This window comes from Cutaneotrichosporon oleaginosum (assembly GCF_008065305.1).
Source record: "Cutaneotrichosporon oleaginosum strain ATCC 20508 chromosome Unknown ATCC20508_contig01, whole genome shotgun sequence".
Classification (NCBI taxonomy): Eukaryota; Fungi; Basidiomycota; class Tremellomycetes; order Trichosporonales; family Trichosporonaceae; genus Cutaneotrichosporon; species Cutaneotrichosporon oleaginosum.
Window position 1 is genome coordinate 3,755,640 of NW_027072170.1, and position 26,409 is coordinate 3,782,048.

At 61.6% G+C, this 26,409-nt stretch overlaps 13 protein-coding genes across 13 annotated transcripts; 5 read left to right on the forward strand and 8 right to left on the reverse strand.

The window, feature by feature from the left end:
• Nucleotides 1–1,615: 1,615 nt before the first annotated feature.
• Nucleotides 1,616–3,267, forward strand: COLE_01523 (uncharacterized protein; the record flags this gene model as incomplete). Its single annotated transcript, XM_018426876.2, has 3 exons — nt 1,616–2,678; nt 2,716–2,962; nt 3,009–3,267. The coding sequence occupies 3 exons, from the start codon at nt 1,616–1,618 to the stop codon at nt 3,265–3,267; spliced, it is 1,569 nt and encodes a 522-aa protein (XP_018276970.1).
• A 227-nt stretch (nt 3,268–3,494) lies between these two features.
• Nucleotides 3,495–4,472, reverse strand: COLE_01524 (uncharacterized protein; the record flags this gene model as incomplete). Its single annotated transcript, XM_018423884.2, has 3 exons — nt 3,495–3,551; nt 3,587–4,178; nt 4,210–4,472. 3 exons carry the CDS (start codon nt 4,470–4,472, stop codon nt 3,495–3,497), a joined length of 912 nt encoding a protein of 303 aa, XP_018276969.1.
• A 300-nt stretch (nt 4,473–4,772) lies between these two features.
• COLE_01525 (uncharacterized protein) lies at nt 4,773–6,112 on the forward strand (the record flags this gene model as incomplete). The annotated part of the gene is made up of 7 exons (XM_018423883.2): nt 4,773–4,841; nt 4,879–4,972; nt 5,016–5,282; nt 5,315–5,572; nt 5,607–5,746; nt 5,779–5,891; nt 5,929–6,112. 7 exons carry the CDS (start codon nt 4,773–4,775, stop codon nt 6,110–6,112), a joined length of 1,125 nt encoding a protein of 374 aa, XP_018276968.1.
• A 108-nt stretch (nt 6,113–6,220) lies between these two features.
• COLE_01526 (uncharacterized protein) lies at nt 6,221–7,049 on the reverse strand (the record flags this gene model as incomplete). Its single annotated transcript, XM_018423882.2, has 3 exons — nt 6,221–6,525; nt 6,611–6,640; nt 6,674–7,049. The coding sequence occupies 3 exons, from the start codon at nt 7,047–7,049 to the stop codon at nt 6,221–6,223; spliced, it is 711 nt and encodes a 236-aa protein (XP_018276967.1).
• Nucleotides 7,050–7,404: 355 nt separating this feature from the next.
• Nucleotides 7,405–9,645, reverse strand: COLE_01527 (uncharacterized protein; the record flags this gene model as incomplete). Its single annotated transcript, XM_018423881.2, has 6 exons — nt 7,405–7,976; nt 8,024–8,911; nt 8,947–9,073; nt 9,112–9,286; nt 9,389–9,476; nt 9,606–9,645. The coding sequence occupies 6 exons, from the start codon at nt 9,643–9,645 to the stop codon at nt 7,405–7,407; spliced, it is 1,890 nt and encodes a 629-aa protein (XP_018276966.1).
• Nucleotides 9,646–11,965: 2,320 nt separating this feature from the next.
• COLE_01528 (uncharacterized protein) lies at nt 11,966–12,562 on the reverse strand (the record flags this gene model as incomplete). Its single annotated transcript, XM_018423880.2, has 1 exon — nt 11,966–12,562. The coding sequence occupies one exon, from the start codon at nt 12,560–12,562 to the stop codon at nt 11,966–11,968; it is 597 nt and encodes a 198-aa protein (XP_018276965.1).
• Nucleotides 12,563–13,649: 1,087 nt separating this feature from the next.
• Nucleotides 13,650–15,384, reverse strand: COLE_01529 (uncharacterized protein; the record flags this gene model as incomplete). Its single annotated transcript, XM_018423879.2, has 5 exons — nt 13,650–13,977; nt 14,010–14,523; nt 14,569–14,835; nt 14,873–15,212; nt 15,247–15,384. 5 exons carry the CDS (start codon nt 15,382–15,384, stop codon nt 13,650–13,652), a joined length of 1,587 nt encoding a protein of 528 aa, XP_018276964.1.
• A 1,127-nt stretch (nt 15,385–16,511) lies between these two features.
• Nucleotides 16,512–17,526, reverse strand: COLE_01530 (uncharacterized protein; the record flags this gene model as incomplete). The annotated part of the gene is made up of 2 exons (XM_018426875.2): nt 16,512–17,051; nt 17,140–17,526. 2 exons carry the CDS (start codon nt 17,524–17,526, stop codon nt 16,512–16,514), a joined length of 927 nt encoding a protein of 308 aa, XP_018276962.1.
• A 1,164-nt stretch (nt 17,527–18,690) lies between these two features.
• On the reverse strand, nt 18,691–20,492 carry COLE_01531 (uncharacterized protein; the record flags this gene model as incomplete). Its single annotated transcript, XM_018423878.2, has 4 exons — nt 18,691–19,855; nt 19,970–20,143; nt 20,187–20,388; nt 20,435–20,492. The coding sequence occupies 4 exons, from the start codon at nt 20,490–20,492 to the stop codon at nt 18,691–18,693; spliced, it is 1,599 nt and encodes a 532-aa protein (XP_018276960.1).
• Nucleotides 20,493–20,925: 433 nt separating this feature from the next.
• COLE_01532 (uncharacterized protein) lies at nt 20,926–21,816 on the forward strand (the record flags this gene model as incomplete). Its single annotated transcript, XM_018423877.2, has 5 exons — nt 20,926–21,206; nt 21,242–21,323; nt 21,368–21,488; nt 21,532–21,656; nt 21,703–21,816. 5 exons carry the CDS (start codon nt 20,926–20,928, stop codon nt 21,814–21,816), a joined length of 723 nt encoding a protein of 240 aa, XP_018276959.1.
• Nucleotides 21,817–22,180: 364 nt separating this feature from the next.
• Nucleotides 22,181–23,483, forward strand: COLE_01533 (uncharacterized protein; the record flags this gene model as incomplete). The annotated part of the gene is made up of 5 exons (XM_018423876.2): nt 22,181–22,288; nt 22,397–22,635; nt 22,725–22,912; nt 22,953–23,239; nt 23,271–23,483. 5 exons carry the CDS (start codon nt 22,181–22,183, stop codon nt 23,481–23,483), a joined length of 1,035 nt encoding a protein of 344 aa, XP_018276958.1.
• Nucleotides 23,484–23,906: 423 nt separating this feature from the next.
• Nucleotides 23,907–24,329, forward strand: COLE_01534 (uncharacterized protein; the record flags this gene model as incomplete). The annotated part of the gene is made up of 2 exons (XM_018423875.2): nt 23,907–23,963; nt 24,156–24,329. The coding sequence occupies 2 exons, from the start codon at nt 23,907–23,909 to the stop codon at nt 24,327–24,329; spliced, it is 231 nt and encodes a 76-aa protein (XP_018276957.1).
• Nucleotides 24,330–24,396: 67 nt separating this feature from the next.
• Nucleotides 24,397–26,256, reverse strand: COLE_01535 (uncharacterized protein; the record flags this gene model as incomplete). Its single annotated transcript, XM_018420474.1, has 3 exons — nt 24,397–25,666; nt 25,758–25,971; nt 26,016–26,256. 3 exons carry the CDS (start codon nt 26,254–26,256, stop codon nt 24,397–24,399), a joined length of 1,725 nt encoding a protein of 574 aa, XP_018276956.1.
• Nucleotides 26,257–26,409: the final 153 nt, after the last annotated feature.

Sequence of the window (26,409 nt, forward strand, 5' to 3'; positions counted from 1 at the left end):
GTGACGGCCGCGGTCCCTCCGGTCATAGTCCCGGTCGCGGCGGTCGTAAGGATCGCGCTCGCGTCCCGCGTCCCGCCCATAAGGATCCCGGTCATGTCTGCGGCGGTCGTCGCGATCGTATCGGTCGCGATCATGGTCCCGGTCCCTGTGCCGGCGGTCGCGATCACGGTCGTCGCGGTGGCCTGCACGGTCTTGATTGTCAGCGAGGAAGGTGGAGGAAAGTGGAGGCAGCAGGAAACTTACCATCACCACGATGCTTGGTGTGGGAGGAAGTGGCCGCGTCCAAAGCGTCTGTGGTCAGTATGTGGGCCCGCAAGTCCGAGCCTACTTACCGTAGCCGTCCATGATGAAGGATGGAGATGCTGATGACGGGAAAGAGTAGGAGGATGATAAACTGGATGGGGTAGTGTCAACATGTGGTGGTGACGGAGGGACGGAGGTGGATGGAGTCTCCAGCTCTGGGACGGAGTTGACGGGATTTGGTCCATGTGGCGTTGGCGACGAGCGCTGGCACGTGGATGTCACGTGTTCCACGCGTGGACTTTGGATATGCTAGATCCGCCAGACATTCTGTAGACGCGTTCACATGTTCCGCTGTGATGTCGTATGAAAATGCTTGATGCATTGGGCATCTAGGTATCAAGCGACTCATGGTCCTCAATGTCACAATTGAATTGAGACAGACGGAGGACGAGGCCAAGATCCGGACAGAACAAGATATCAAGAGAGGCCAGGCACGGATAATCCAATCATCCGCCCAGGATACCAAAAGTCGAGAACGCGTCCGCGCGTCCGGCGCGTCGCGACCCGCAAAAGTCAAAGCCGAGGTCGGCCAAAACCGACGCCGGGGAGAGAGAGAGTAGTGATGGAATGGCCGGAATCGACGTGGGAATGGCCCCGTCGCGATGCACAAGATGCGTCAACTGAAGGGCGGCGCTGGGGCATGCACGCCCAAAGGTGACTTCTCTGAAGATTAGTGTCGTTGACAATTGCATTGCGTTTTGCGGCACATGACATCAAAGCAGAGGCGCAGATGAGGGGGGCAATCCGCACGATCAAGTCGAGATCCAACAGACACTCGTAAGTGTTCCGCACGATCACACCAACAACTCACACCGCTACCTGTGTGCATTCTGGGTAAGAGCAATGAGCCGGACGATATGCAGCCATGATTGCGATGGAGAGGGGCTCGGGAAGAGGAGGAGGACAGGGTGGTGTGAGGCATACTCTAAGGTTGAACAACGGTACAACGGGAAGGTACGCAAAAGGCTCACTCACCCACGCGCCACCCCCCGCTTTCGCCACTCGCCTCCTCATTTCTCTCATCTCTCTCTCTCCGCTCACTCCTCGATTCAACTCGATTCATCCTCCTCCCCATCTCCACATGTCGCTATAACACGGTGTCATCTGTCTTTATCTCCTCATCGCCCCTGCTCTCTCTGTCTCTCTCTTCCTCTCTGTCCACGTCTTTCTTCTGCTCCAACCTCTCAACTTGACTCGTCACAGGTACGAACTCTCCTCCATCTCCCGCCTGAGGCGCGAGGCCTTCCCGTACAACGCCAGCTAACTTTGCCCAGAGCTCCATCTCATTCCATCACCCGCTCTAGACAACACCATGACCACCGCGCTCGAGCCCTCGCCACCCCCGCTTGTCATTCAGCGCACCGGCGACTCTGGTTGCGCGAGCGACACCACTCACACCACAGTTGACACCCTTCCATCAAGTGTCGACGGCGATGAACCTTCCCCTCTGAAAGACACTCTGCGCAGGAAGTACCATCGCCATGTGAGCCGCTCCGCAGCCAAGCGTGACAGCGTTGCCACCCTCCCCTCAATCCGTGACCTCCAGCTCCACTTCTCCGGCGGCGGCGTGGTCCATCGCGACGGCGTCGGCGTAGGCATTCGCGCATCCCCCCTCGGCAGTGTAGCGGAGCGAACCGAGAGAAAGCCATGGAAGAACGTCGCGTTGAACCGCATTGCACCGAGCGATGCGCGCAAGGAGGCCAATATGCTTGCGCGCGATGTCTCGGCCACTTGGGCCGCAGAGGGTGCGCCCTCCGATCTCCGGAAGGTGTTCGTCGACACAGCTGCAGCGGTGCGCCGCATGCGCACTCTTGCCTTGTCACTGGCTTCCGCGGGCCGCCGCGTCAGCACGCCCCGCGCTCCCGCGAGCTTTAGTGTGCCTTCCCGTCCGACGGGCGTGGGCGCTGCGCCGCGGTCCGTTTCAGCACCGATCCTCGGAATTGACCACGCTGCCCCTCTGCGCCGCGCGGCGCTCGACGTACTCGGCCAACTCCGCACTCTCGAGGAGCGACTGCGCAACAGCCTTCCCATGCTCGTCGTCAATGGCGAGCTGGCCGACTCACCGGTGCAGGATCACATCCAACTGTCCCCCTCGGCGACGAGCGGAGCGAGCTGCGCCGACGAGTGGTCCGAGGACGAAGAATACGACATAAATGAGGCAGCGCGGATTGCCGAGGCGACGAGCTCACGCCCTCCATGGGAGGAGCGCATCGTCGCGGACGCACACGGCTACCGCGCGGTTGGAGACGAGGAGTGGGCGGCTGAGAGTGGAGCAGCACGCGACGCCGTCGTCCGCTGGGTCGAAGTCGTGGGACGTCTGTTCCGCGAGGCACCCGCTGGCCCAGCGGATGAGTGGGCTGGGCTCGAAGGCATAGGTGAGACACTGATCCCAAGAGCTAAAACTGACAGCAGATCGCCTTTACGCCTTCCTCAAAGCGCACCTTTCACCCGAACATGCCGCCCTCCTTCCCTCCCCGGGTGACGCGCTGCTAGACCGTCTCAGCGACGGCTTCCTGCTCGCTCACGCCTTCAACGCATATCTTCTTACTTCGACACGACCATGGGGCTTTGTCCCTGACGAGGACCTTCACGACACGCTGGGCGCCGAAGAAGGCGAATGGACCTTCCGCCGGGCCGAGAACCTCACTAGCTGGGCTGCGTAAGTCTGCGGATTGCCTGCTGTTGTGGGTCGTAGCTAACCCCAGTGCTGTGCGCATGCGATTCAATATCCCCATCGCCATGCCAACGCCACCGACTGCGCCCAAGGCCGCCGCACAGGCAGCGCTCGGCCGCCGCCGCAGTATACAGGTCAACGAGTTTGATCCCCTTGTGGTGGCGAAGCGTGCAGATGGTTGGGAACGCATGCTTCGCACAATCATTGACGCTTGGATGATGGAAGCAGCGCGCGAGGTGCAGAATTGTGCCAAGCCGATCGAGGCTGGTGACAGTGAAGGGGCTGTATAATATGATGGGCACAGCAGGTACGCAGACAAGCGCCAAAGGCGAGGCATAGAACAGACAGACAACCGACAGAGGAGAGGCGGAAAGCAGCATCAGTATCCGGCATTCAAACGGCTATCAGCCCACGCCCCACAACGACACGAAATGAAACGATCCGGGCCACGATGTAGAGCCCAACGAAGCCATTACCTCATATTCTAGAAAAACGGATGCATCTATGCGGCACACAGCTATGGGAGGTCGGCATTGAGCGCCGCTGCGAGTTCGAGGCCAATCCGGCGTGCTTCCTGCTGTCAGTGTCGCGTTTAGCGTCGAGTCGCACCTCCAACATGGGGCGAATGCGCTCCGTCGCAAGGCTGCCGTCGCCTTCCATCCGAACCCCCGCTGTCCGCCCCCCTGGCCGAACAAAGACATGCACGCGCGCAGGACAAGCAGCTTCTTCGCGCAGCGTCGCGTCCACGAACTCCCTGTCGCCGGCGACATTCAGCGTAACGAGCACGGGCAGGGTCTCGCGGCCCTCGAGCGGCGCGGCCTCGCCATCGATATCCCAGTCGTCGCCGCCGCGCGCGCGCGCCTTGCCCTTGCCCTTCCCTGCGCGGCCCGCCGCAATAGCGCCCTTGATGCCGGCGAGGTCGGCCTGTGTCTCTGCGTCCGCCTCTTCCTCCATACCCACCACCCGCGTATTCGGCACCTGGAGGTCGGCGAGTGCGGCGCGCGCCGCGAGCGCGAGCGCGGCCGCAACGGCGCCATCGCACGAAAGCAACGCAACATGGAGGGAGGGGACGAATGCGCGCGTCTCAGTGATCTTGAGCGGCGGGAGCGAAGGCACAAAGTGCTCCGCCAGCAGGGCGGCATACGACGCCGACAGCGTCTGCAATGTCTTGCTGTCTGCCGCGGGCAAGGCTTGTGGCGTGCTGCCGTCAGCTGACCCGCGCGCTGCCTTACATGTCGACCTCGACTTTCGCGCGCCACTCGCCCCCGGCGTCGTAGCTCCCCTTCGGGACCTCCGTCACGTCGAGCTTCACGCCCGCGACGGCCTCCGTGCCGCCGACGCGCACGCGCGCGCTCCCGTTCGCGGCGGGCATGACGCCGTACTCGGTGTGGATTGGGCGGGGGGAGAGCAGGGCGCGGCCGTCCGCGCGCAGAGGCGGGTCGGAGAGCAGGCCGGAGACGATGTAGTCTTTCTCGGCGGGAGAGAGGGATGCCATGGCGAGAGAGAGTGTGCGGTGTAGCGGCTGAGCTTTGGATGAAGTCGAGGCCAAAATTCGTCCAAGTTGATGAAGACGTCGTTGAACTGCACACGGGTGGAGGTCTGCCCCACGTGGAGGTGATCCGCCGACTGGACGCGACGCGACTTCGTTGTGATTGCACCTTCCTTGGCCCTGCTCGATCCACTCAGCCGTCCCAGAGCAACATCATCACTCTCAACAACATCGTGACTCTCTCAACCGCCTGAACTACACACTCATTCTCCCCTTCACACTCGCTCGTCGCCTTATCCGCCAGCCATGCCACCCCGCCGCCAACCTCAGCGCGATGACCCCGCCGACGACGGCGCCGGCGGCATGTCCGTCCAGGTGCGTGACCTGCGCTCTTGGCTCCATCTAACTACAGGACTTGGAGACCGCAGCCGCGCACCTCGTGCGACTAGCGCTGTTTCACGAGCACCGCCGCCAACCGCTCCGCCGAGATGTCATCACCAAGCTCGGTGCGTCCGGCCTAGGGTCCCTGGAGCGCGGAGCTGACAGCAGTCCTGCCTAACTCGGCACGCCACTTTCCCGTAGTGCTGCAAAGGGCACAGATGATCTTGCAGAACACCTTCGGGTTGCACCTCCACGAGCTGCGCGCGCGGCAGCGCGGCGACGAGTTCACGCAGGCCACCCAAGCGCAGACCCAGGCTCAGGCTCAAACTCAGGCACAGACGCAGACGCAGCGGAGGAGGCGGCGGCGGGAGGACGAGGAAGAGGAGGAAGAAGAGGGGACCGAGGAGAGCACGCAGCCCCGGCGTGAGAGGAAAGGCATGCTTCATAGTCTGCAGTACTGACGGCAGGTCCCACGACCCGCACATACATTCTCCGCTCGGTACTGCCTCCCGCGCTGATTGCGGAGATGAACCGTCCCACTCCGTTGCCGTACTTCGAGGAGGATCGCGGCAACGCCGATCTAGTGGCTGACGGCGAGGCTGACTCCGGCGCCCTGCTGCGATGGGACAAGGCTGACCCCACACCCGCCGGGCACGTCGCGCTGCTCGGTATCCGGACCGTCATCCTCTGCCTGATCCTCGCCCAAGGGCGCGTCATTGAAGAACGTGAGTACTCGCTCAAAGGAGACACTCACCCTAGGTGCGCTGTATGCTTTCCTCCGCCGTCTCAACCTCGAGCGCCACGCCGTGCTACCGTGGAGGAGCTCCGACTCCCACGCCAGCACAATTACTCTTGAGCAGTTCATGGATGTGCTGGCAAAGCAAAACTACCTCGAGAAGGTGAGCGTTGGAGGGGCAACAGCTGACGGCAGACAAAACGCAAGCACGCCGGCGGAGATGGGGCGGGCGACGAAATCGAGTGGCGCTGGGGGTCGCGCGAGGCCGAGTTCTCAGAGATGGCGGCAGCCGCCTTCATCGAAAAACTGTACGTCTGCTCGGACGAGTGGGCTCGCTGATGCCAGGTTTCTGGGCGAGAGCGACGACGAGTCAGAAGAAGACGAGCCGGGTCCCTCACGACGGCGCAACACCGAAGAAGACAATCGGACGCCTGCGGAGCGTCGTGCGGCAAGACGCGATGCCCAGAGCAAGCGTATCCGAACCGACCTGGAGCGTGCGGCGGGCGGGCCTTTAACCGGCGAGTTGTAAACAGCGGACGTGGCCATGGAAGGGTTTGTATGTCCGTTATCATGGTCCGACAGTATTCCGGTATCACGCATGTTACATCTACACTACTGGGGTATACACTGTTGCTGTCTATGCGAAGCCCTCGCCCTCACCCTGGACATACTCGGAGTAGAGAGCGTCGCCCTCATGCTCGTCCTCGTGGCGGGGCCACTCTGCATCGTGGCCTGCTGCCGGCGGCTCAGGCTCGGCGTTGTTGCTCGGCGCGGCGGCCGGCACCGTGTGCTCGGTCCCGTCGTCGCGCGGCACAATGTCAATCAAGAAGTCGAAGACGTCAGAAAAGGCAATGGCGGACGCCACGTCCGACTTCTGGAGGGTGCGGCGCTTGTGGCCCTCGGCGACGAGCCAGGCGCGGCACGTGAGCTCGGAGATGAAGACTGGGGGTGAGCTGAGTGGGATGGGGATCCTCGCGAAGTGTCTCCAGCGGGGGACTGGACGAACGCTCTCTCGTCAGGTACTCACTCTCGCACGCCTTGGAGAACATGATAGGAGCTACGATCAGCACCCACCCCCGCCAGCACCCACCCTCCGCGCTGATCATCTTGACCTCTTCGTCGCTCTTCATGACCTTCTTGATACGCGCCAGCGGGAGGTTGTACGTCTTGAAGTCTGGCGTCTCGCCCTCGACGCCGTCCATCTGGCGTGTCCAGAAACTCTCCAGGAAGTCGTTCAAGTCCTGGTGGGGCGAGACGAGGGGGCCGGAGAGCGGCGCGGCGGGGGCCGCTGCTGGCGCCGGCGCGGGTGCCGGCGCAGGCACGGCCGTCTTGGGCGGCTGCGCGAGCGCGGGGTTGATGCCCGCCGGGCTCGAGGTGCCGCTGCCGCTCGAGTAGCCGTTGAAGCCGTAGTTCAGCGCATCGGTCGTCAGGTAGTACGGGTTCATGTGGGATTGTGAGGGGTTCATGGTGGCGTGCGCCGGCGGGTGGCGCCAGAGACGGGGGGTTGAGCGTGGGCGTCGACGAGAGAGGAGAGAAGGGGACAAGGAGGGGATGCAGTGAGGCGATGGGTTAATGGGCGTTGTTGATGCCAAGTGCCGTCGCCGAGTGATGGAGTTGGGCGTCGGAGGCAAGGGAGGTCCAGGGCGGAGGCAGCGGGGTGGAGGCCCCGAAGGGTGAAAAACAAAGATGGGATCGGCCAAATAGTCCCGAAATGATATCTCCTCGCCATCCTCCTCTCTTCCGCCTCTTCCGCGGCTGCTGCACGACTCAACTGCTCCACTCTCTCTCTCCCCGCCGCCGTCACATACATTCATTCACATTCTAGCCAACGCTCATCCGACCCATCTGCCCAGTCACAGCGTCCACAGGTGGCTGCCCATAGTACTGCTGCTGCTGCTGCTGCTGCTGCTGCTGGTATGGTGCCGCACCTGGGGCTCCAGAAGGCGCGCCGGGAGGAGGAGCGCCTTGCGGGGGCGCCTGTCCTTGCTGGCGGTAGTATGCGTCCCATGCGGCCTGGTTCGGGTCCGCAGGCGCGCCCGTGGATCCATGCCGCTGCGGCGACCCAGGCGCGTATCCAGCTGGCGGGTGGTTGATACTGGTAGAGCTGTGTGGGTTCTGGTAGTACATGCCCTGCGGCGGCTGACCCGGCTGCTGATGCGGCTGCGGCTGCGGGTACGCAGGCTGCGCCTGCGGCATCGCGGCAGGCGACTCAGTCGGGTAGTGCGCCGCTGAAGGTGCGTCGTGTGTATACTGCTGGCCGTGTGGAGCAGGGGCAGGCGAGTCCTGCGGGTATTGGTACCCATACGGCTGAGGGGGGGTACTAAAGCTCTGCGGGGGTTCCGGCGCCGGCGGGCCATATGGCTGGGGTGGGTAGGGCTGCGGCGGAGGGTGGGCTGGCGTCAGTGGCGTGTTGCGACAACATCTCTAAGAGGTGACTCACCCCCTCCCTTGAGCTCTTCGTACTGCTGCATCGCGCGCAGGAAATTGGCGTTCATGTGCTCGAGCTCAGCCTTCTGGTCGGAGTACTTCTTGATGAGCGCGTTGATTTGACCCTGCAACGCGACGCTGGCCTGGTACATTTCCTCGATCTCGGGCTTGTCGTCGAGGCGGTCGCCACTGGAAGGGTCGATACTTTTGAGCGTCTGGAGCAGCTGGTCCACGAGGCCAAGCGAAGCGAAAACGCGCGCCTCCTCCTGCGCCTCCTCCTGCAACTCTCTGGCAGTCGGCTCTGGCAGCGGCTCCACGTATATGACGGGGAAGATGCCGATCTTGCCGTTGCACGCACCACGCCACCACTCCTGGAAATTGCGGTCGAGCACCTTGATCATGTCACCGCGCTCAAATGACAGCTCCCCGACGGTCTCAGACTGGAAGGTGTACAGCGCACGTACGCGCGTTGCCTTGTTGATGTCGAGCGGGGCATCGGGAGGGGGGGCCGGGGCCGGGGCGTGGTACCCCTGCTGGGCATAGGACCCGATAGATGGCGCCTGGTAAGCCGGGGCCTCCTGGGGCGGGGGATTCATCAATTCGTAGTCGTGTGCGGAGGGGCCGTTATACTGGCTGTGTTGGGCTGCAGGTGGGCGCGACGGGCCAGACGCATGCGATGCAGCGCCCACAGCAACAGCAGCAGATGCGACCGCGGCGGCGGGACCGGCGCTCGACGAACCAGCTCCACTCGATCCTCCCTGATTGGCGTACCCAGTTGAGCCCCGTCCGCCCTTGTCCTGCTTGGAAAGCTCGAGCACGCGGGCCAGCTCGTCTTCCTCGGCGCGGCGTCTCGCTTCCTCCGGGCTGACCACTGCCTCGTCGACCTCGTCAAAGTTATAGTCTAAGTTAGCATGAGGTCGCACAGTGTCGACCTACTCTTCGCCCGGAGCTTATCGTACAGCTCAGACATTAGACCGAGCTGCGAGTCGCCTGTGCCCTCAAACTGCTGTGTCCACTCCTTCACATACTTGAGTACCTTGGTCTGGACGGGCTTAACAGTGGCCTGTTGTCAGAACATCATGTCTTGTCCTGACAGCTCACGCGGTCGTTCAGGATCCGCTCCAAGGCAGTCGTCCACTGCTTGCCGGCCAGCTCCTGGTGCAGCGGCCGCTGGCAGTTCTGTGCGAGTGTATTCGCGAGCTCGAGTGCGTAAATCTGCACATTGGGATTGCGGTGTGCGAGGCGCTTGACAAGTGCGGCGACTGCGTTTCGGGCGCTGAATAAGGAAGGCGGCGGCGGCATAGGGGTATCGGACAGGCGAGCAGAAAGAGACGTGTCAGCTCCAACTCTTGGGCGACAGAAGCCAAAGCCAACTTACCCCGGCGCACCCTCGGCGGTGACCTTGTCGCAGATTTGAAGATTGACATCCCAGTCTTCGGATGCGAGGTTCTCGTCGGTTGCCTTATCTAGTTTGTCAGCGGCGAACGCGGGAGGGGGCGGGGGGCGGCGTGATGGATGGCGCGCGGACCAGACTGTACAGCTGAACACGTTGCCTGCGCCTGGGGTCTATGCGGCCATTGCGAACGGCTACTCACTGACGAGTTCGTCGTAGGGATTAGTTGGTCCGGAGAACATGGTTGGGTCTCGGAGATGGGGGGGAGGAGGAGAGGAGACTGTTCGTGAGGTTGAGGTCGTTGACGTGTCCGGACTGGTCGTGGCGGTGCTGAGAAGAGCTGGGGGGTAAGTGGGAGATAACAAAGCCTAGATGAGAAAGAGATAGGAGAGAGTCGTGAACGGCGAGGATGGAGAGAGAGCGATGATGAGGAAGAGCGGGTGGATGATGACGATGGCGGAGAGTGGGCTCAGGGTCCATGCTGCGAGAGCCATCGAGCGGTGCAAGGTGGAGGTTGGAAAGGTTACGTAAGGCCTGGCGTGACATTACGTACGCTAGTTGGTGTGTGGCACAACTCGGGAAATGCAACTGACACGAACCAGCTCTCTGTAGATTGCCTTGATGCCCGGCGCCCTGTTTGTACACTAGTAAGATTTACCAGCATCCTCGTTCAAGGTAAGTAATGACCTGTCGCCACCGGTGTGCATACGTGTCCCTAAAATTGGTATTGGACACTCACAAAGCCACGACGCCGACACGAGGAAGACTGTGATAGTATCGACGGGCGAGTCGAGGGCGAAGTCGAGCTGCAACTAAGCAGTAGGTCGAGACTGAAACATCTGACCACCTGACCACCTGTTTCCTTCTCTATAGCCTCGTACCGACAGGCAGGCTGAAACATTCATCTTCTACTGACTTTCTGACGCCGCTCCCTATTCTGCAGTCTTCACGCTTTCTAACTCTCCTCGCAGTCACTCCCACGGGCTGGTCATCGCGGGAGACAGACCGACTATCGACTAGCACCCACACGAGTTGGGGCAGTTGTTAGCCGTGGTTGCGGAGGACTTACTTGCAAGCGCAGTTCGGTCCGCAGTTGCACGTGTTCGCGCCGCAGTGCTCGTTGACAAGGGTGGTCTGGGTAAGATGGTGTCGGCGAGGTGCATACGTTGGAGGTCATTTCTGTGGGTTTATGGATCGACCGCGGCGTGGGGGATGCAGTGAGGGCGTTGAAGTGGGACAAAGTGGGTTGTGTTGGGCCGAGAGGCGGAATCAGCACTTATAACATTCTCAGGACAGCGATCACGGGCCACGGGACGGTAAGCGCTTTCCCCAAACATGACAAGAGCTCACGGTGCCGAGCGACGGAAACGAAGCAAAAGCAACAGATTTCGGTTCAGAAGCACTCGCATAAATTCTTCCTTGACCTCCACCGATCTCGTATCCATCGCCTGTCCTCTTCCACGCACGGTTGCTTATCGCCGCGGCTTAGCATTTGCACTCTCCAGGCCTGCGTCAGCGCCGCCGCCCACAACGTACTTGCACCCGCATCCCGAGCCGCACGAGCACGAGCCGCAGTCCTGGAAGTTGACGAGAGTAGTCTGGGTGAGCCACGTACCGCTGCGACCCACAGTGGCGATCATGGTGATGTTCATGGAGTGATTCCTTGCGCCGACGCGCTCTTATATGCTCGTGCTTGTCGTCAGGGATCACGGGCGAGATCCGCCGACACGCACAGGCCGCCCGAGAGAACCGTGACGAGCGAGGTTGCCCGAGGCGAAGATTCGTGGTTCTTCGCTCCGATCGGGCTGTCAACGCCAACTTCAGATGTGCCGGGGTCGAGGTGGGCAGAAGCAGGCAATGTCTGTGCGGGGACTGATCAGCTGACACGGCACGGATAGATCTCGCCGCGGACGATGACAGTCCGGCCGAAACGCTCGGATCGTGAGACGGTCTACAGTAGTCTACAGTAGATACTTGGGACTGGGAGACCGAGGCTAACCCCATACACGCGCTTCCAAATTTACTGACAGTTTACTGAGCTCTATTCTGCATAAAAGGGCGAGTGCCGCACTGCGTTGCGCCCCGCGCCATGCTAATTTTAACGCAAACCAATTTCGGAGCAAAAGGTGGCTCAAGCGAGCAACTGGCGGCTGGCAGTACTGTCTGCAAGGACAACACAAACGTTGCTTTGGTGAGACCAAGTGCTCCCACATCTGACCTCAAGCCCTATGCAGTCCTTGAGGGCGATGTCTCGCGGGAGATGCCACGAAACACCCTCTCGACGCCGCGATTCTACTCTGCGGTCCTTGGCTCGCACTCTTCACGATATCAAGGAAACTTCAAGTCTCTAACACGCATCTACTCCGCGTTACTACATTCTATGTGACGTGACGCCTAACACTTTTAGTGACCCGATTTCTAGCGAATACTACACGGTTGTCTATCACTGAACGCTGGGATTGGGAAGCAATTGGGTTTAGGAAGGCTGATATAGCGGTCGACGCGCTGGGGGTCTCGATCGTCGAAGACGCAGAACGTTGATGCGGAAGGTGCGCACCTGACTCAGCCAGTCGCACTCCAGAGACGGTAGCGTTTCCGACACGAGTGGTCATTACACATGATGTGGGTCTCGTTACGGCCCGGATGGTAATGTTTGTACTCGCAGGCCGAGTATTTGCACTTGTCGCAGGTCGTGCACGCGCACGGAAAGTCGCACCGCTTGCACTCACGCGCAGGACATCGACGTCGATGCGTCGCGCACGCCAAACATTTGTCGAGTGTGACTCCTCCGACGGGGCAGGACTGTTCACTGCACAGCTTGCGGCCGTCTTTCATCTCGTGGCAATCGCAGGAATAGAGACAATCCGAACAGTGCGGACACGCACAGACGAAACTGCACCAGATACCGCACTTGCAAGGTACACAGTGGATGCGGTCGCACAGCTCGCAGGGATGAACGCGGACGCGGCGGTTGTCGCGGCCGATGGCGCATTCGCGGTCGCTGCAGAGCCATCCGGTATCATCGGGGTCATCGTGGCAAGGGCAATAGGTGACGCAGCTCCCGCAGTGGGAGCAGCGGCAGTCTTTGATGCAGCTCTCGCAGAAGGGGCAGATGTCGAGGCACGTGCGGTCGTGGTAGGCCCAGCTTTCGCACGGCATCGCGGGAGGTGGATTCTGCCGAGCGTTGTTGGGCAGGAGAGGGAAAGAGGGAGCGCCAGGCTTTGAGATTAACGGCGGACGGGTGCAGGGGAAGGGGGACGGGGAGGAGATCCAGACTCTGAGAGAACTGGACAGGAGCTGAAAAGACGACAGGACGTCGGAGTGCGGTGCGCAGGTGAGGGGGATGCGAAAGACGGGAGGGAGGTGCGAGAGGTATCAGAAATGTGACGGAAGAGATTGAAGAGGTATGAGAGGATGAGAGAGGTATGAGAAAGATGCAAGTTTGAAATAAAACGAGACGAGGAAGATGTGGGAGAGAGTGGCAAAAGCATCAGCTCTTTGTACCTATAGAGTCGAGAAGAGTGCGCCCATGTGACCGCAAAGTGGCCTCCAGCTCACACATCACACAGTGGTGCAGCAAGTGTAGCTACAATTCACGACTGACCCTGCACTAACAAGGCGACAAGCGCGTCGATTGAGTGGTCCAAAGAACGTCTCAATTGTTAACAGCACAAACTCACCAGTATGTCACTTCGTTAACCCACGTCAACCACAACTTCACATTGATGTATCGGAGCGCCATGGCAGGACTTGCGCTGCTGGTACATAGCAGGGCGGCGATACAGGCTTCCAGCGCCTTCTTGGGGAGCGCCACACGCTGGTTGACGCCGCGTCTCGACGGTTGTGATTGACTGGGACATTGAGCTGATGACAAGTCACAATCTATTGTCATATCGTCAACTCTTTTCTGCCTAAGCATATGTAAGCCGCACAGCCCCATACACCCTCGATTCAAATACACCGTCGGACCATCAAAAGACGATCGCGGTGCTCAATACTAGGAAGTGTCTCCATCCAACACAGCGTACGCTGGTCTCGGGTAATACATGCTTTGGAATCACTGCAGCGGATCGATCTGCCCCCTCGCGACAGCGGGCGGAAGAGCGTGAAGGGTGGTGGGGCAGGCACTCCCGCAACCGCTTTCCCATCCTGACTCGTCTCCACAAGTCTCGGAACTACCCCTGGGTATATCCGCATCCCCTCGATCGCCATACTAAAACAAAGTGCAACATGATGAATGATAGTACTACAGCTCGGTCTTGCGCGTGCCCGCCAGCCAGCGCGCGACGGCGCGCACGCATCCGCGGCAGTTGCGCCGGACCGCCTCGAGAATGGCAAGGACGGACGTGGCGAGCGCGCCCGGCCCCGAGCCCAGCCACGAGTGGGATGTCGTCGCCACGTCGTCGCCGGCCGGCTTGGCCTTCTCGGCCGCGATCTCGGCTTCCTGCGCCATCCGTTCAGCCCACATTTCCCGGAAGCTCGCGACCGAGTGCAGCGTCTCAGCGACGCGGTGAAGCGTGTTAAAGAGCGCAACGACCTCGGTACGCCGCAGGAGGTCCGGGTTGGTCTTGGGACTGCTGTCAGCTTCGTATTGCGGCGGGCGTACTTCAAGTCCTTCTCGTCCAGTGCGAACAGGATCTTCAGTGCAGTGCCGAACCCCGATACCTGCAGCTTGCCCCACATCCTGCACTTGTCGCACCCGACGCAGTCCATGATACGGGAGACGTTGCGGAAGTGGCTCTTGAACTGGTCCATGACGACTGGCGCGTCGGGGTCGGTAAAGAAGGCGCGCTCCTCAAAGCTGGAGGCTATGTCGGCGCGCTCTGCCAATGCCAACACCTTCTCGAAGGATGCGCGTGTCGCGTCGTCTACGACTTCGCGGGCCGTGTGCTCCTTCAACCGCAGGGATGGAGGAGTGATGGCGATATCGTACGCGTGGAAGTATGGCGCTGCGCGGGCAACGGCGCGCAACAGCAGGACTGCGTTGAAGTATACGTTGCCGAGGCGTTCGGGGAATTTGGCAAGGCGCCAGATGAAGCAGTCGAGGTTTGGATACCAGGTGCCCGTCTCGCGGTCGAGCCAGTTTGCGCAGATGCTCGTAGCGATCGACGCGTGTAGGCCTGTATCGTGTCAGGTGGGCCCATAATCGCCGAAAGATGGCTTACCTGAGATGACGCGATAGTAGAGCTTCTTCTCCTCGCACGTCTCGGCGGGCGCAAGTCCTGCGCGCTGCATATCGCCGCCCATGGGACCCATTCCAAAAGTGGGAGGCGCAACGCTGCGCCCTCGCCCGGCCTTGGCGTCGGCAATGCTGGCCTCGCTCAGCCCGAAGCAGTTCTCCTGATAAATGGCCTTCCAAATATCGTGGGCGCTGCCGCCCGCATATCCCGTGTATCGCTCGGGGTTGAGGGTGAGATCCACATACTGGCCGCCTGGGGTCAGCGCCGAAATTCCGCACCCATTGCTCACCTGGACTGGCATCGTCGTCAGTCGCGCAGAAGTCGTCGTTGCGGAAGTAGCAACCCGACATGCCCTCAGCCTCCTGCGCGTCCGGGAGGTGCACCTCGGAGAGTGCGCGAGCGCGCCACTTCTCCGGTATGTCGGCCTCGTCGGCCTCCTGCACTGCACACGCGCGGTTCATGCACATTCCGCTGTCATCCTTCCAGAACGGGCACTCGCGATACAGGTCGATCTTGTAGTACTTGAAGAAGGGGTGGGAGACGAGGTCATGCACGGCGGGGAAGAGCTCGGTGTTGAGCCCCTCGATTGTCTCGTACGCGCAGTTGGTCGCCTCGATGGGGCCCGAGGGCTGAGATTAGTTGGTCCCAGGGCTGGTCTCTCACGCTGCAGTACCCCTCGGGCTTGCCCTCGAGGACGTCGCTGGCCTCGGGCGGAGCGGCAGCGGCAGTAGCGGCAGTGGACGCCACGAGAGCACAAAGGAGCGTGAATAGGAGCATGGAAGGAGTGTGGAGCGCAATCATGCGCGCATGAGAGAGATGGAGAAAGTATAAGGTTGTTGCAGGCGATGCAGTCGTCACGAGTACAATGCCAGGCAGCCCATCCCCGCTTCCGAGGTATCTCCACCGTACAGCCGGATGCGGGGTCTCCACCAACACGCGGGAATAGCGTGGAGTTAGGTAATGCTTCCGCCCTCATCTTGATTGAATCATCAACAGAACTCTCTGTGCAAGCCCTCATCTCCGACTTGTTGCAACGCATTCTCAGCATCTCCATCTCTTTCTCCTCTTTCGCCCTCTCCCCCTTCTCCCCCCTCTCCGGATCCCAATAATGGTTAGCGCCCTTACAGCGGGCATCGCTAACCCCAGTCATCCCTCGCGACGGCGCGCCTCACAGAGGAGCGCAAACAGTGGCGCAAGGACCACCCATTCGTGCGCCTCCGCCAACGACCGACTCACTGACGACAGGGTTTCTATGCGCGCCCACAGAAAAAGGAGGACGGTACCCTCAACATGATGGTCTGGGACGTCGGAATCCCCGGCAAAGAAGGCGTGAGCGCGTGACCCCGGCGCACGCTGACTTCAGACGGACTGGGCGGGCGGCCTGTATGTCGTAACCATGACTTTCCCCGATGGTGAGCTGAGCACTGAGAACACGACGGATCTAACTGCAGACTACCCTACAAAGCCTCCAAAGTGTGCGTCTTGCAGAAGGCTGCGAGGAGGCGTGCCGCTGACGACAGGCAAGTTCACCCCTCCCTTGTTCCACCCCAACGTCTATCCCAGCGGGACGATTTGTCTGTCGATTTTGGACGAGGAGAAGTCGTGGAAGCCCGCCATCAGCATCAAGCAGGTAAGCAGGCGCGCGTGTGGCCGTCCACTCACCCAGATCGTCCTCGGAATTCAAGACTTGCTTGAACACGCCAACATTGGCGACCCGGCCCAGATTGACGCGTACACGATGTACAAGTACGCACTGCCATGGAGCGAGCTGACGGCAGGAACAATCGCGAGCAGTACGACAAGAAAATCCGCCTGCAGGCTATCGAGCGCCGCCCGAAGTAGCCCATGCCCCCCATTGTATAGCCTGCGTCAGTGTACCTAATGTCATATGATACATCAACACGGCGTTTGTTACTTCCTAGAGCTCCTCACTTGCGCACCGAGAAGTAGTCGCGCTGGAAATGGACGAGGCTGTCACTCCCCCCTCCCCGCTCCGCCTTGAGCACGCGACAAATAAAGAGCTCGCTGCCCTCTTTATCGCTGCTCGTCTCCCCCCCGACGTCGCGCAACGGCAGATTATGCACCACCTGGCACTCGAGACACCCGACGGCGCTCTTAAGTGCGGGGGGATCGCGCGCGTCCCACTCGTCGCTGCGGAAGATGGCGGAGTGATCGACGCCGGGCGTCGCGAGTTCGTCCGCGACAGCTTGGTTGTCGCCGGCCAACAGCGAGATCGTCAGGCGCGTCGGTGCGGCGCGCGGCGCGCAGAGGTGTGCGGGGACGGGCGCGCCGCTCGTCCGCGGCGCCGAGGGCGGGGGCCGCAGGCAGTCGGCCATGCGCGATGGCAGGCGCAGGGAGAAGGCGACGAGCGGGTGTGGTTCGAGCGTGAGTGAGGCGAAGGAGGTTAGTGTTGCGCCGTGGTATGGTGTTGTTTCGTTGGCGGTGCGCGCGACCGCGACGACGACGGGCTGGGGTTAGCGATGGGCGAGGGAGGCGGGTAGCGGGAGGCGAGGGGGTCGCAAGGCAGCGCCGAGGGGAGAGCCGACGGAGACTCACCTGCGCGACGGAGCGGAGCACGCTGCGCATTTGCGCACCAGCTTCCTCTTCGCCCGCCTCTCCCGGCGCGACGGCCGCTGCGGGGGTGCGGCAGCTCGGCTCGTCGCATGCGCTGGGGTACGGCGGCGGGGTGTGCGGGGAGGGCGGGAGGCGGTGCGCCGGCGGCGCGGGGACGCGGTAGGCGCTGCGCCAGCGCTCGGCGTTCGTCGGCGTGCTGGGCCCCGGCGTCGCGGGGGCGGGCGGCGGCGGGTCCCATGGCGGGCGGAGCCAGTCGGGTGGTCGGAAGGCGGGGGTGTGTGTGGGCGTGGCGGTCGCGTGGGCATGCAGGTCGGAGACGAGCTCGCGGGCGCGGCGGAGCCAGAGGGCTGGGCCGCGGGGGGCGCTCATTGCGGCGACGGAGACGGAGCGACGGAGTGGGAACGACGGAGGTCAGCTGCAGGTCATGTCGGCAAAGTAGGCGAGCGGAGGTCGCGGATCTCCGGCGTGCCTGAGATGTTGGGAGTTGATTTTGGCCACCCAACTCAACTCACTGGCACCAATTCGAGTTCACAACACCAGCCATGTCGAGTGAGTACGAGGGTGATGAGACGCGGGCGCGGGCGGGATAACACGCGGAATTCTGACGCCAGACCAAGCAGCACCCGCAGAAACAGTACTGGACGTGCAGGCGCAGATCAGCGAGCTGGCGCAGCGCAAGGCGACGGCGCAGACGCACCGCGGGCAGGAGAGCCAGGTGTCCGCGGCCAAGCTGGCGAAGAATAAACGGTTGCCAGCGACGATGATTACGCCGGGCGGCAAGATCGAGGTGTCGAAGAAGTCCAAGCGCGGCAAGAAGAAGAAGACGAGCGAGACGGCCAAGGAGAAGGCGCTCGACCGCATCGAGCAGATGGCTGTCAAGGTCAAGCAGATCGAAGACCGCAAGGTGCGTGTGGGCGCGAGGCTGGATGCCTTGGGACACTTGAGGGGAGATGCAGGAGTTCAGTGCTGACTGTAGGCTAAGCGGCAGCGTGCGAAGACGGCTTGGGAGTAGGTAGTCTGCGGCGCCATCTGCACCTGCGCCCTCGCGATGCTGCAACCCATGCCGTGCTTGCGCACCGCTGCTAGAGACTGAGATAGATCTGACTTGTATGTATTGATGCGCATCGGCTCCGAGCATGACTCCGGCCTGTCGGATGGCAGGCATGGTTAGCTCCAGCACTGGTCGTTCGGTAGAGAATGAAAGATGCGACACCGCAGGCGACGTCGCTGGCATGTTGGCTGTGACTTTAACAAATTCCGAGATCCAACATGCCTTGGGGTCTTGCAATCTTCCAAATAAATGTCACGCTCCACTCATCTCGACCTGTGATGCTCTCACTGCCCCGCTATCCAATAACATGCTATTGCTACGTACAATTGTACACTTATGCTTTGCTTTACTGATTGAGCCGATGTTGGACCGGCAATGCTAACTATGCAAGAAAACCCGATGTTGGACCGGACACATAATCCGATCTGCTGGCGTACTATACCAGCTTGGACCGACTCCGCCTCCTCCACCTCTGTCTCTGTCTACCATCGCGTGACGTCGGCCTCTGCCTCGCCAAACACACTCTCCTTCTTGACGGCGAACCCGTCCTGCTCGCCCGCCTCGTACTCCTCGAGCGGGATGACGCGCTCCCCAAAGAACTCGGGCAGCTTGCGCCGCATCCACCCGTCGACCCAGCCGTTGATCGCTTCGAACTCGAGGAGGAAGCCATCGTGTCCGTCAGGCGAGGGGATTATGACAAGCTCTGCGTCCGGGATGTGGGCGGCGAGTTCGCGCTGCTCAGATGGCTGGAAAAGGCCGTCGCTCTCAATGCCAATGATTAGGGCGGGCGGCTCGAGCGAGAGCGCGTGGTGCAGAGCGCTCTCCAGCTCACTGTCGTCCTCCGCCGTCACGGTGGGCAAACTGTGGCTCACACTCCCCGGGAACACTGAGGGGTGGCTCAGGTCGTGTTGGTCAAGCTTGCGGGTAATGTGGATGTAGCAGTTGGCGTCGAAACGAGAGGTAAACTTGTCGCCCTGGTAGCGGAGGTAGGACTGGGCGTTGAAAACCTTTGGCTGACGAACTCCGGCGCCAATTCCGCTAGGGATCCCAATGTCAATGTTTGAGCCGTTGGGCGCGTCAACACTGTTTCGCTTCGATGCGTGCGGGCTGGGTGGGGAAGGCGCGCGCGAGCCCTGGCGAGACGAGTTGGCCCATGACCGATGCCCGTCGTTGTGCTGCTTCCAGTGCGGGGACCGGATGTCGATCTCGCTCGGGTCGAGTGGGTTGGTCGTCTCAGTCCCACCCATGACCCGCACACCTGCCGCCTGCTTGTTCTTCCTCCCTTCACCCGTCTTACGTCCAAATCGCGATTCAAAGCTGTCGCGCGAGCGGTATGTCAGGAGCGCAGCCATGCGTGCGGCCGCCAACCCTCGGCTGGGCTGCGCATGCATGTCGATGCCGTGGGGTGTGTCATAGTAGTAACCGTCGAGGTAGTCGGGGTCGGAATAGATGCTCTGGCGCTGCGCCTCACCCCACGAGATGCACCATGCCGAGTGACGAGCCGAGGTTGCAAGAGGAACGATGGCGCGGACAAAGCCAGGAGGCGTGTTGAGGGGCCATTCAAGGCAGGTCATGCCACCCATCGAGCCGCCAACGACAGCCGCAATCGACTTGACGCCAAGCTGCTGGAGGACGGTGAAGTGCAACCTAATGTTAGATTGAGATATCAGGCAGAAATGTTGTGGTTCAGGGAGGTGGTGTTTTGGCTTGGGTAGCCGAACAGATGTTCGTCACCACCTGTGCAGCAGCACAGCTACTCACCGGACGTCATCCTTGATGCTACTACCAGGCATCTCTGGGCCGTATGGCTTGCCGTTTGCGGGGTTTGCAGTGACGCTGGACACTGTACCGTAAGGAGAGCCGATGACATTGCCGCAGAAGATGAAGAAACGGGTTGGGTCGAAAGCACGGTTCGGGCCAAGAAGTGGGCCCCACCTGTGGAGGGGTGAGCACGCCATCGGGGTTTTCGGTTGCTTACCAGTCCTCAACGTCGGCGCTGCCTGTGAGAGCGTGACAAATGACAAGACAGTTGTCTGCGCGGGCGTTCAGACGGCCCCAAGTCTTGTAGGCTACGGGGACATCTTTGAGAGTGACGCCTGACTCGAAGGTGAACTGTGGGAGAGTTGCAACGGACTGGTCGATAAGGGCGGAGAATGGATTGGTGAAAGAGGAGGTTGTTCCTGGGTGGGTCAGATGTTGTCAGGAAGAGAGAGAGAGAGAGCTCACCAGGTGATGTTGTTGTGAACGACGAGGAGGAGGAGGAGGAGGAGCCGTTTGAATGCATTGTGGAAGGAGATGAGGAGGAGGAGGAGGAGGAGGAGTAGAGAGGATGAAGAGGAGAGGGAGGGAGGGGGGGATGCATAGGACTACGGCGGTACCGACGTCGGGCCAACCATGGATGTGAGTGGCCGAGGGAAGGTCATGCCGACTTGGATGTCCAAAACGTCTTGCGTGATCACTTTCAAAGGGCTTGGCCCTGCGTTCGTTCACCCGGAATCAAATCTCGCTATCGGCCACCCCCGATGCACGTTGGTTTCACGTGGGACTGGCGTGGACGCCACGCGGTCACCACACCATCAACGGAGATCACCCCCCATCTCCGTCTCCCTCCGTCTCCCGTCACCATGGCAGTGAGCATCAGTCGCGTCAACATCCATCAAGCTCCAGTCAGCTCCAGTCAGCTCCAGTCGTCACCCTTCCCTCCCTCCTCTTTCACCATGTCTGCAGGTCCCGCAACTCCTGCAAGCGCATCTCTCTACTCGTCCTACTCGGCAAACACATCCTCCTCAACCATCGCCGCTCAACAGCGTCTCGCATCCACCTCGAGGCACTCCCCTCACCCCTCCCTCCCCCCCATCGCCAGCGCCAACATCCTCGATCGTCCCCTCAACCGCACACGCGCTTCAGAGGTATCGCTTGCAGCATGGGCGTTCATGCTCGCAGAGATCATCTCGTACTCTCAATCCCGAGTCGACAGCGTCAACGACCTCGAGAAGCGGTGAGCTTGACCCAATCCGGACTCGCTGATCGCAGACTCTCAGCTCTAGGATATGAAGCTGGGCAACGCATTCTTGCTCTTCTGTTGTTGCGGCAGGCGCAGGGCAACAACATGAAGGTGTGTGCAGCTATCGGGTGGGTGGAAGAACTAGCTGATGACAGGATCCACGCCGAGAACACCGTCTCATCCCAATTCTCCAGTTTGTCCACACCCAGGTTTATCGGTACTGCTTTGGAAGGACAGCCGACGGTCTTGAGCGCAGCGTCGAGGGCGAAGACGAGTGTATGTTTCTCTCCATCAGAGTCCGGAGTCCAATTGACATCAGACATGATCACAATGAACCAGCCGCCCTTGACACAGCACATCTCGGTGCCAAAGGACATGGGCGGGCTAAGCTGCGAGGCTTTCACAGCCGGTATCGTCGAGGGCGTACTAGATGGACTCGATGTGGTAAGTCTGGCATTGCCCTTCCTCCCGCAGGCGCAGCTCACACTAGCCTGCGCGCGTTACTGCCCACACCGTTGCCACCGACCAGTTCCCCCAACGGACTGTCATCTTGGTCAAGCTCGACCAGCGCGTGATGGATCGCGAGGCGACAATGGGCAAGTAGCCCACCCTCGCGCCTGCATGATGCCGCCATAAGTGGAACCTGACAGGACGCGGCAATGCAATGCATGATATCACGTTAGAACGTAGACTCGGCATGCATAGGCTCTATAGTGTGCTGTATGCGCTCCGATGTTGGCGTCACTTGAGGGTCATGTGCGATGACGGAGGGCGGAGATGCGGGACTTAGCCGATCCGCCGCCGCCGTTCGGCGATCCGCACTCGTCACCAATCAAACCCAACTTTTTGGTTCTCCGACATCAACATCCTCCGTCATCTGCCCATCGCCACTCTCCCACCTCCTGTCTAACAACGGCCGGCGCAACGCAGCGCCGTGCCCCTACGCCCACTGCATATCCTCGGACGCCATGTCGACCCCCAACTCCTCCACTCCCCAAACAACAAGCGAGACTATCCCCGAACGGCCACACCTCCAGCCGTCCGCGCAGCCCTCGCTCTTCGGCGAGGTGTCCGTTGTGAGTTGTCATGCAGCTCTACTGGCGTCCCGACCTTTCATCCCCGAGTCCCCGCTGCCCGTGGAGCTCAAACTCTTGGCTTGCCGTTGCCCCACATGCTCACACCAGGACCATGCCATCGCCGGCTTTGGCGCTGGCACCGTCGCCACGCTGGTAATGCACCCGCTCGACCTCGTAAAGGTCCGGTTTCAGCTCGCGGATGCCAACGCGCCAAAAGCCCGGCTTGGGCGTGGCGTCTACGACGCGCTCGCGGACGCGGTGCGCGCAGACGGCTGGCGCGGCCTCTATCGCGGCCTGATACCCAACCTCGTCGGCGGCGCGAGCAGCTGGGGCCTGTATTTCCTCTTGTAAGTGGGCACGAAAGTGAAGCAAAGCTCGCGAGGCGCAAATGGACAGGAGCGAGCTTGCCAGACGACCGGGTGACCGCTGACCCCAGCTACAACATGATCAAGAAGCAGATGCAGGGCGGCGACCCGACGTACCGCACGAGTGCGGGGCAGCACCTGCTGGCTGCGGCCGAAGCGAGCGCCATCACGGCGATGCTCACGAACCCCATCTGGGTCGCCAAGACCCGCATCTTCGCGACGCCGTCGCACGACCCGCGCGCCTACTCCGGGCTGATCAGTACGCCCCCCCCCCCCCCTCCCCTCCTCGCTGACGCCAGACACGCTGAGCAGGATCTACACAGCCGAGGGCTGGCGCGGGCTGTACCGCGGCTCGCTGCTCGCGCTTGTGGGCGTCTCGAACGGCTCGATCCAGTTCGCGACGTACGAAGACCTGAAGCGGCGCCGCATCGACGCGAAACACCGCCGCTTCGTGCGCGCCGGCCGCGAGTGGCGCATCGATGACGAGAAACTCACAAACACGGAATACATCCTCGCGTCCGGCGCGTCCAAGTTTGTCGCGATCGCACTCACGTACCCGTACCAAGTCGTGCGCGCGCGCATACAAGTGGGTGTAGGCATGGCTACGCTGACGGCAGAACGGCGCGCAGGGCCTCACGATCCCGCAGGTCATCCGGCAGACGTGGCGCGGCGAGCGCCTCCTCGGCTTTTACAAGGGGCTGGGGACGAACGCGCTGCGTATCCTCCCCGGGACGTGCACGACGTTCGTGGTGTACGAGAATTTGGTGTGGCTGTTCCGCAAGGTCGCGGCCAGGAGAGACAAGGCCAAGGCGCGCGAGGTGCTTGCATAGCCTGGGCGGACTGGGCTGAGGTGAGACTGGGAGACTCTGGCGAGCGGTTGGAGGACAGCGGTCGGGAAATGGGCGGACTCGAGCATCCGGCGCGGGCCTCCGTCCAACCCAGTACCTGCACCTGCGCCAGGCGGGCGCGTCTTATCTCAGACGCACCGCGCATAGCATTAATAGACATCATAGCATGCAGATATAGACTGGGCGTGTGTGGATGCCAAGGTCGTTGGCTTGCTCATTACCGCGTGCGCTGGGGTCAGTCACCTCTAAAGTGGGGGGCGGATAAGATCGCGTCGCCCTCCACATCGACCTCCATCGACGTCCACGACAATCACACTCGCAGACGACATACATCCTCCATAATGGTGCGTTGGCAGCACGGCAGCGCTAACCCAGGCGACATCAGACAAGGCGCTCGGCTCGGCGATGCTGCTCGTTGCGGCCGTCGTGTTCGTGTACTACACTACATGGGCACTGCTTCTCGTGAGTGTGTCAGGTGGACGTGTTGGGCGTTACGCGGTGGTGTGAGAGGCGCGCCCCGTCGCGGAGTGCTGGGGATTGAACTGAGCAAGTGCTGCTGCATCTTGCATGCCCATCGTCCTCACTCGTCTTCGCAGCTGCACTCCCCTCGCCTTCTTGTCCCTCCCGCCCCAACAGCCAACCCACTAACCCCAGCCATTCGTCGACCCCCGCTCGACACTCCACGACCTCTTCCCGCCACGCGAGTGGGCTGTACGCGCCCCCGCGCTCCTCCTCCTCCTCGGTGTGGCCGGCATCGCGGCCTTCTTCGCAAAGGTCTCGGCGGCGGAGGCAGCCAAGCGGCGCGCGCGCGAAGGCAAAGCTGCATAGATTCACGCTCGTTACCCATGCATGTGATACCAGTACAAGTGACACTCTATAACTTCTGACCCTACTTCTAGACCTTCTCTTGTTCTTCCCGGACCGACCGATGACTGCGGAACGAGCGGTGTGACCGGTGCGAGTGGTGTGACTGCCGACTCGTGGCACGCTCGATTGTCTCCTCGTTCGCGTCGCCTTCCGGGTCTTCCACGCCGGCAGTGTCCATTCCCCTCGCTTCCCGCTCGGCCTTCTCGTTGGCCTGCCGCTCGCGCTCCATAGCCATAAGTTGGCGGGAGTAGGGCGAGCGCGCGCGGATCGCGGGTCCCCAGACGAACGCGACGAACGGGACGAGAGCGAGGAGCGCAGCCAGCCCGCCGCAGAGCACGAGCGACCAGCGCACCGTGAGCTTTGCGAACATGGGTTTTGTGATGAAGCTGAACGCGCCGCCGCTCATGTTGCGGCAGAAGCTCTGTGCGGCGATCGCCGAGCTCGCGTAGATGCCGTAGCATTCGGCGAGGTACGTGAACGCCGTGATGTAGATGCCCATGACCGCGGTGAGGATGAGGACGACGCCGATGCACGGCGCGATCCAGTGCACCGAGGGGAGGCATGTGAAGCCGCAGATGAAGCAGCCCGCGGCGAAGAGCACGCCGCCGACCATGGCGCCGTACAGGCGCGCCTCGACGCCCCGCTGCGCCGCGTGCCGCCGGTACATCTTCTCCGTCCACATGTTCATCACCATGCCGAGGATCGCGCCGAGGCAGATGGCCCAGTACACCATGCCGACGGCGACGGGGCCAAAGTCGTACACGTTGCGGTAGATGTAGGGGATGCCGGCGATCTGGGTGTAGAACACGCCCCACCCGAGCGCGATCCACGCACTGAAGAACATGACGGTGGGCTCGCGCGCCAGGAAGACGAGCGGGCGCGAGCACGAGTGCAGCATCGCCGTAAAGAATGCCTCCTTCTCCGTCTCGGCGCGCGACATGTACGGCGCGCCGTCTTGCAGGCCGCGCTCGGCGCGCAAGGCGCGCGCGCGCCGCGTAAGGAGCACGGACGCGCGCGTCTCCTTCATGAACAGAAACATGAGGGGGAAGAGGGAGCCGATGACGATCATCTGGATCCACCATACCCAACGCCAGCCGAGGTGGATTTCAGCGAACACCATTGTGTTCGCGCCCAAGCCGGTGCCGAACACGGCGCAGAAGCTGAACATGGCCATGGGCACGCCGCGCTGCGACGGGATGAATATGTCGCTGATCGTGCCCCCGACGAGGGTTGCGCCCATGCTCCCTGCCCCGCCGAGGAGGAAGCGGCCGATGAGGACAGTGGCGGTGTTCTTGCCCCTGGAGTTAGCGCAGCACACACGTCGAGCGAAGTCGGCGCGAGGCCGCGGAGCCAGCAACGCCGGTCGACAACGGCGCGGAGGATACTCACAAAGCCCCCATCAGGTGAAAGATGCAAAAGCAGAACACGCTGAAGATGTACGTCCACTTGCGCCCGAACTCCTCGCTGATGGGCGCAAGGAAGAGCGGGAACAGCCCGAATCCGAACGCATACAGCGCGACGCCAGCCGAGATGTTCTGCTCGCTCGTTCCCAGCTCGGCTTGCATACTTGGTGCCGAGATCGGGAATGCCGAGGACGAGTAAGCTGGTGTCAGCGCTGTGGCGCCCCTGTGAGCCGGCCCAACTCACCAGCCATGAGCGTGAAGAATATCGCCACGAACGTGATGCCCGCCTTGCGCGCGCGGTGGAAGTAGAAGGGGTTGTTGGGTGAGTTGGGCGGGAACTCGACCCAGATGACGCGCTGTGCGTCTTCATAGTCGTCGCCGTCGCCGTCCCGGCTCGAGGCTTTGGGAAGCAGGCCGAAGTGGCACCCGTCCGGGAGGTTGGAGACGAGCGTGCTCAGCGACGTGTGCGCGCTCTTCTTCTCCATCGCGTACGGCGTCGGTGTTGGCGGCGGTGCAGAGTCGGTCTCGATGCGACCTGGTGGATGCCCGCTCATCGTTGGCGTTGAAGAGTTGGCAACCGAGATCGAGCATCAAGCCCCATTCCGCTGGGCCACATGATGGCCGGTGTGCGGGCCAGC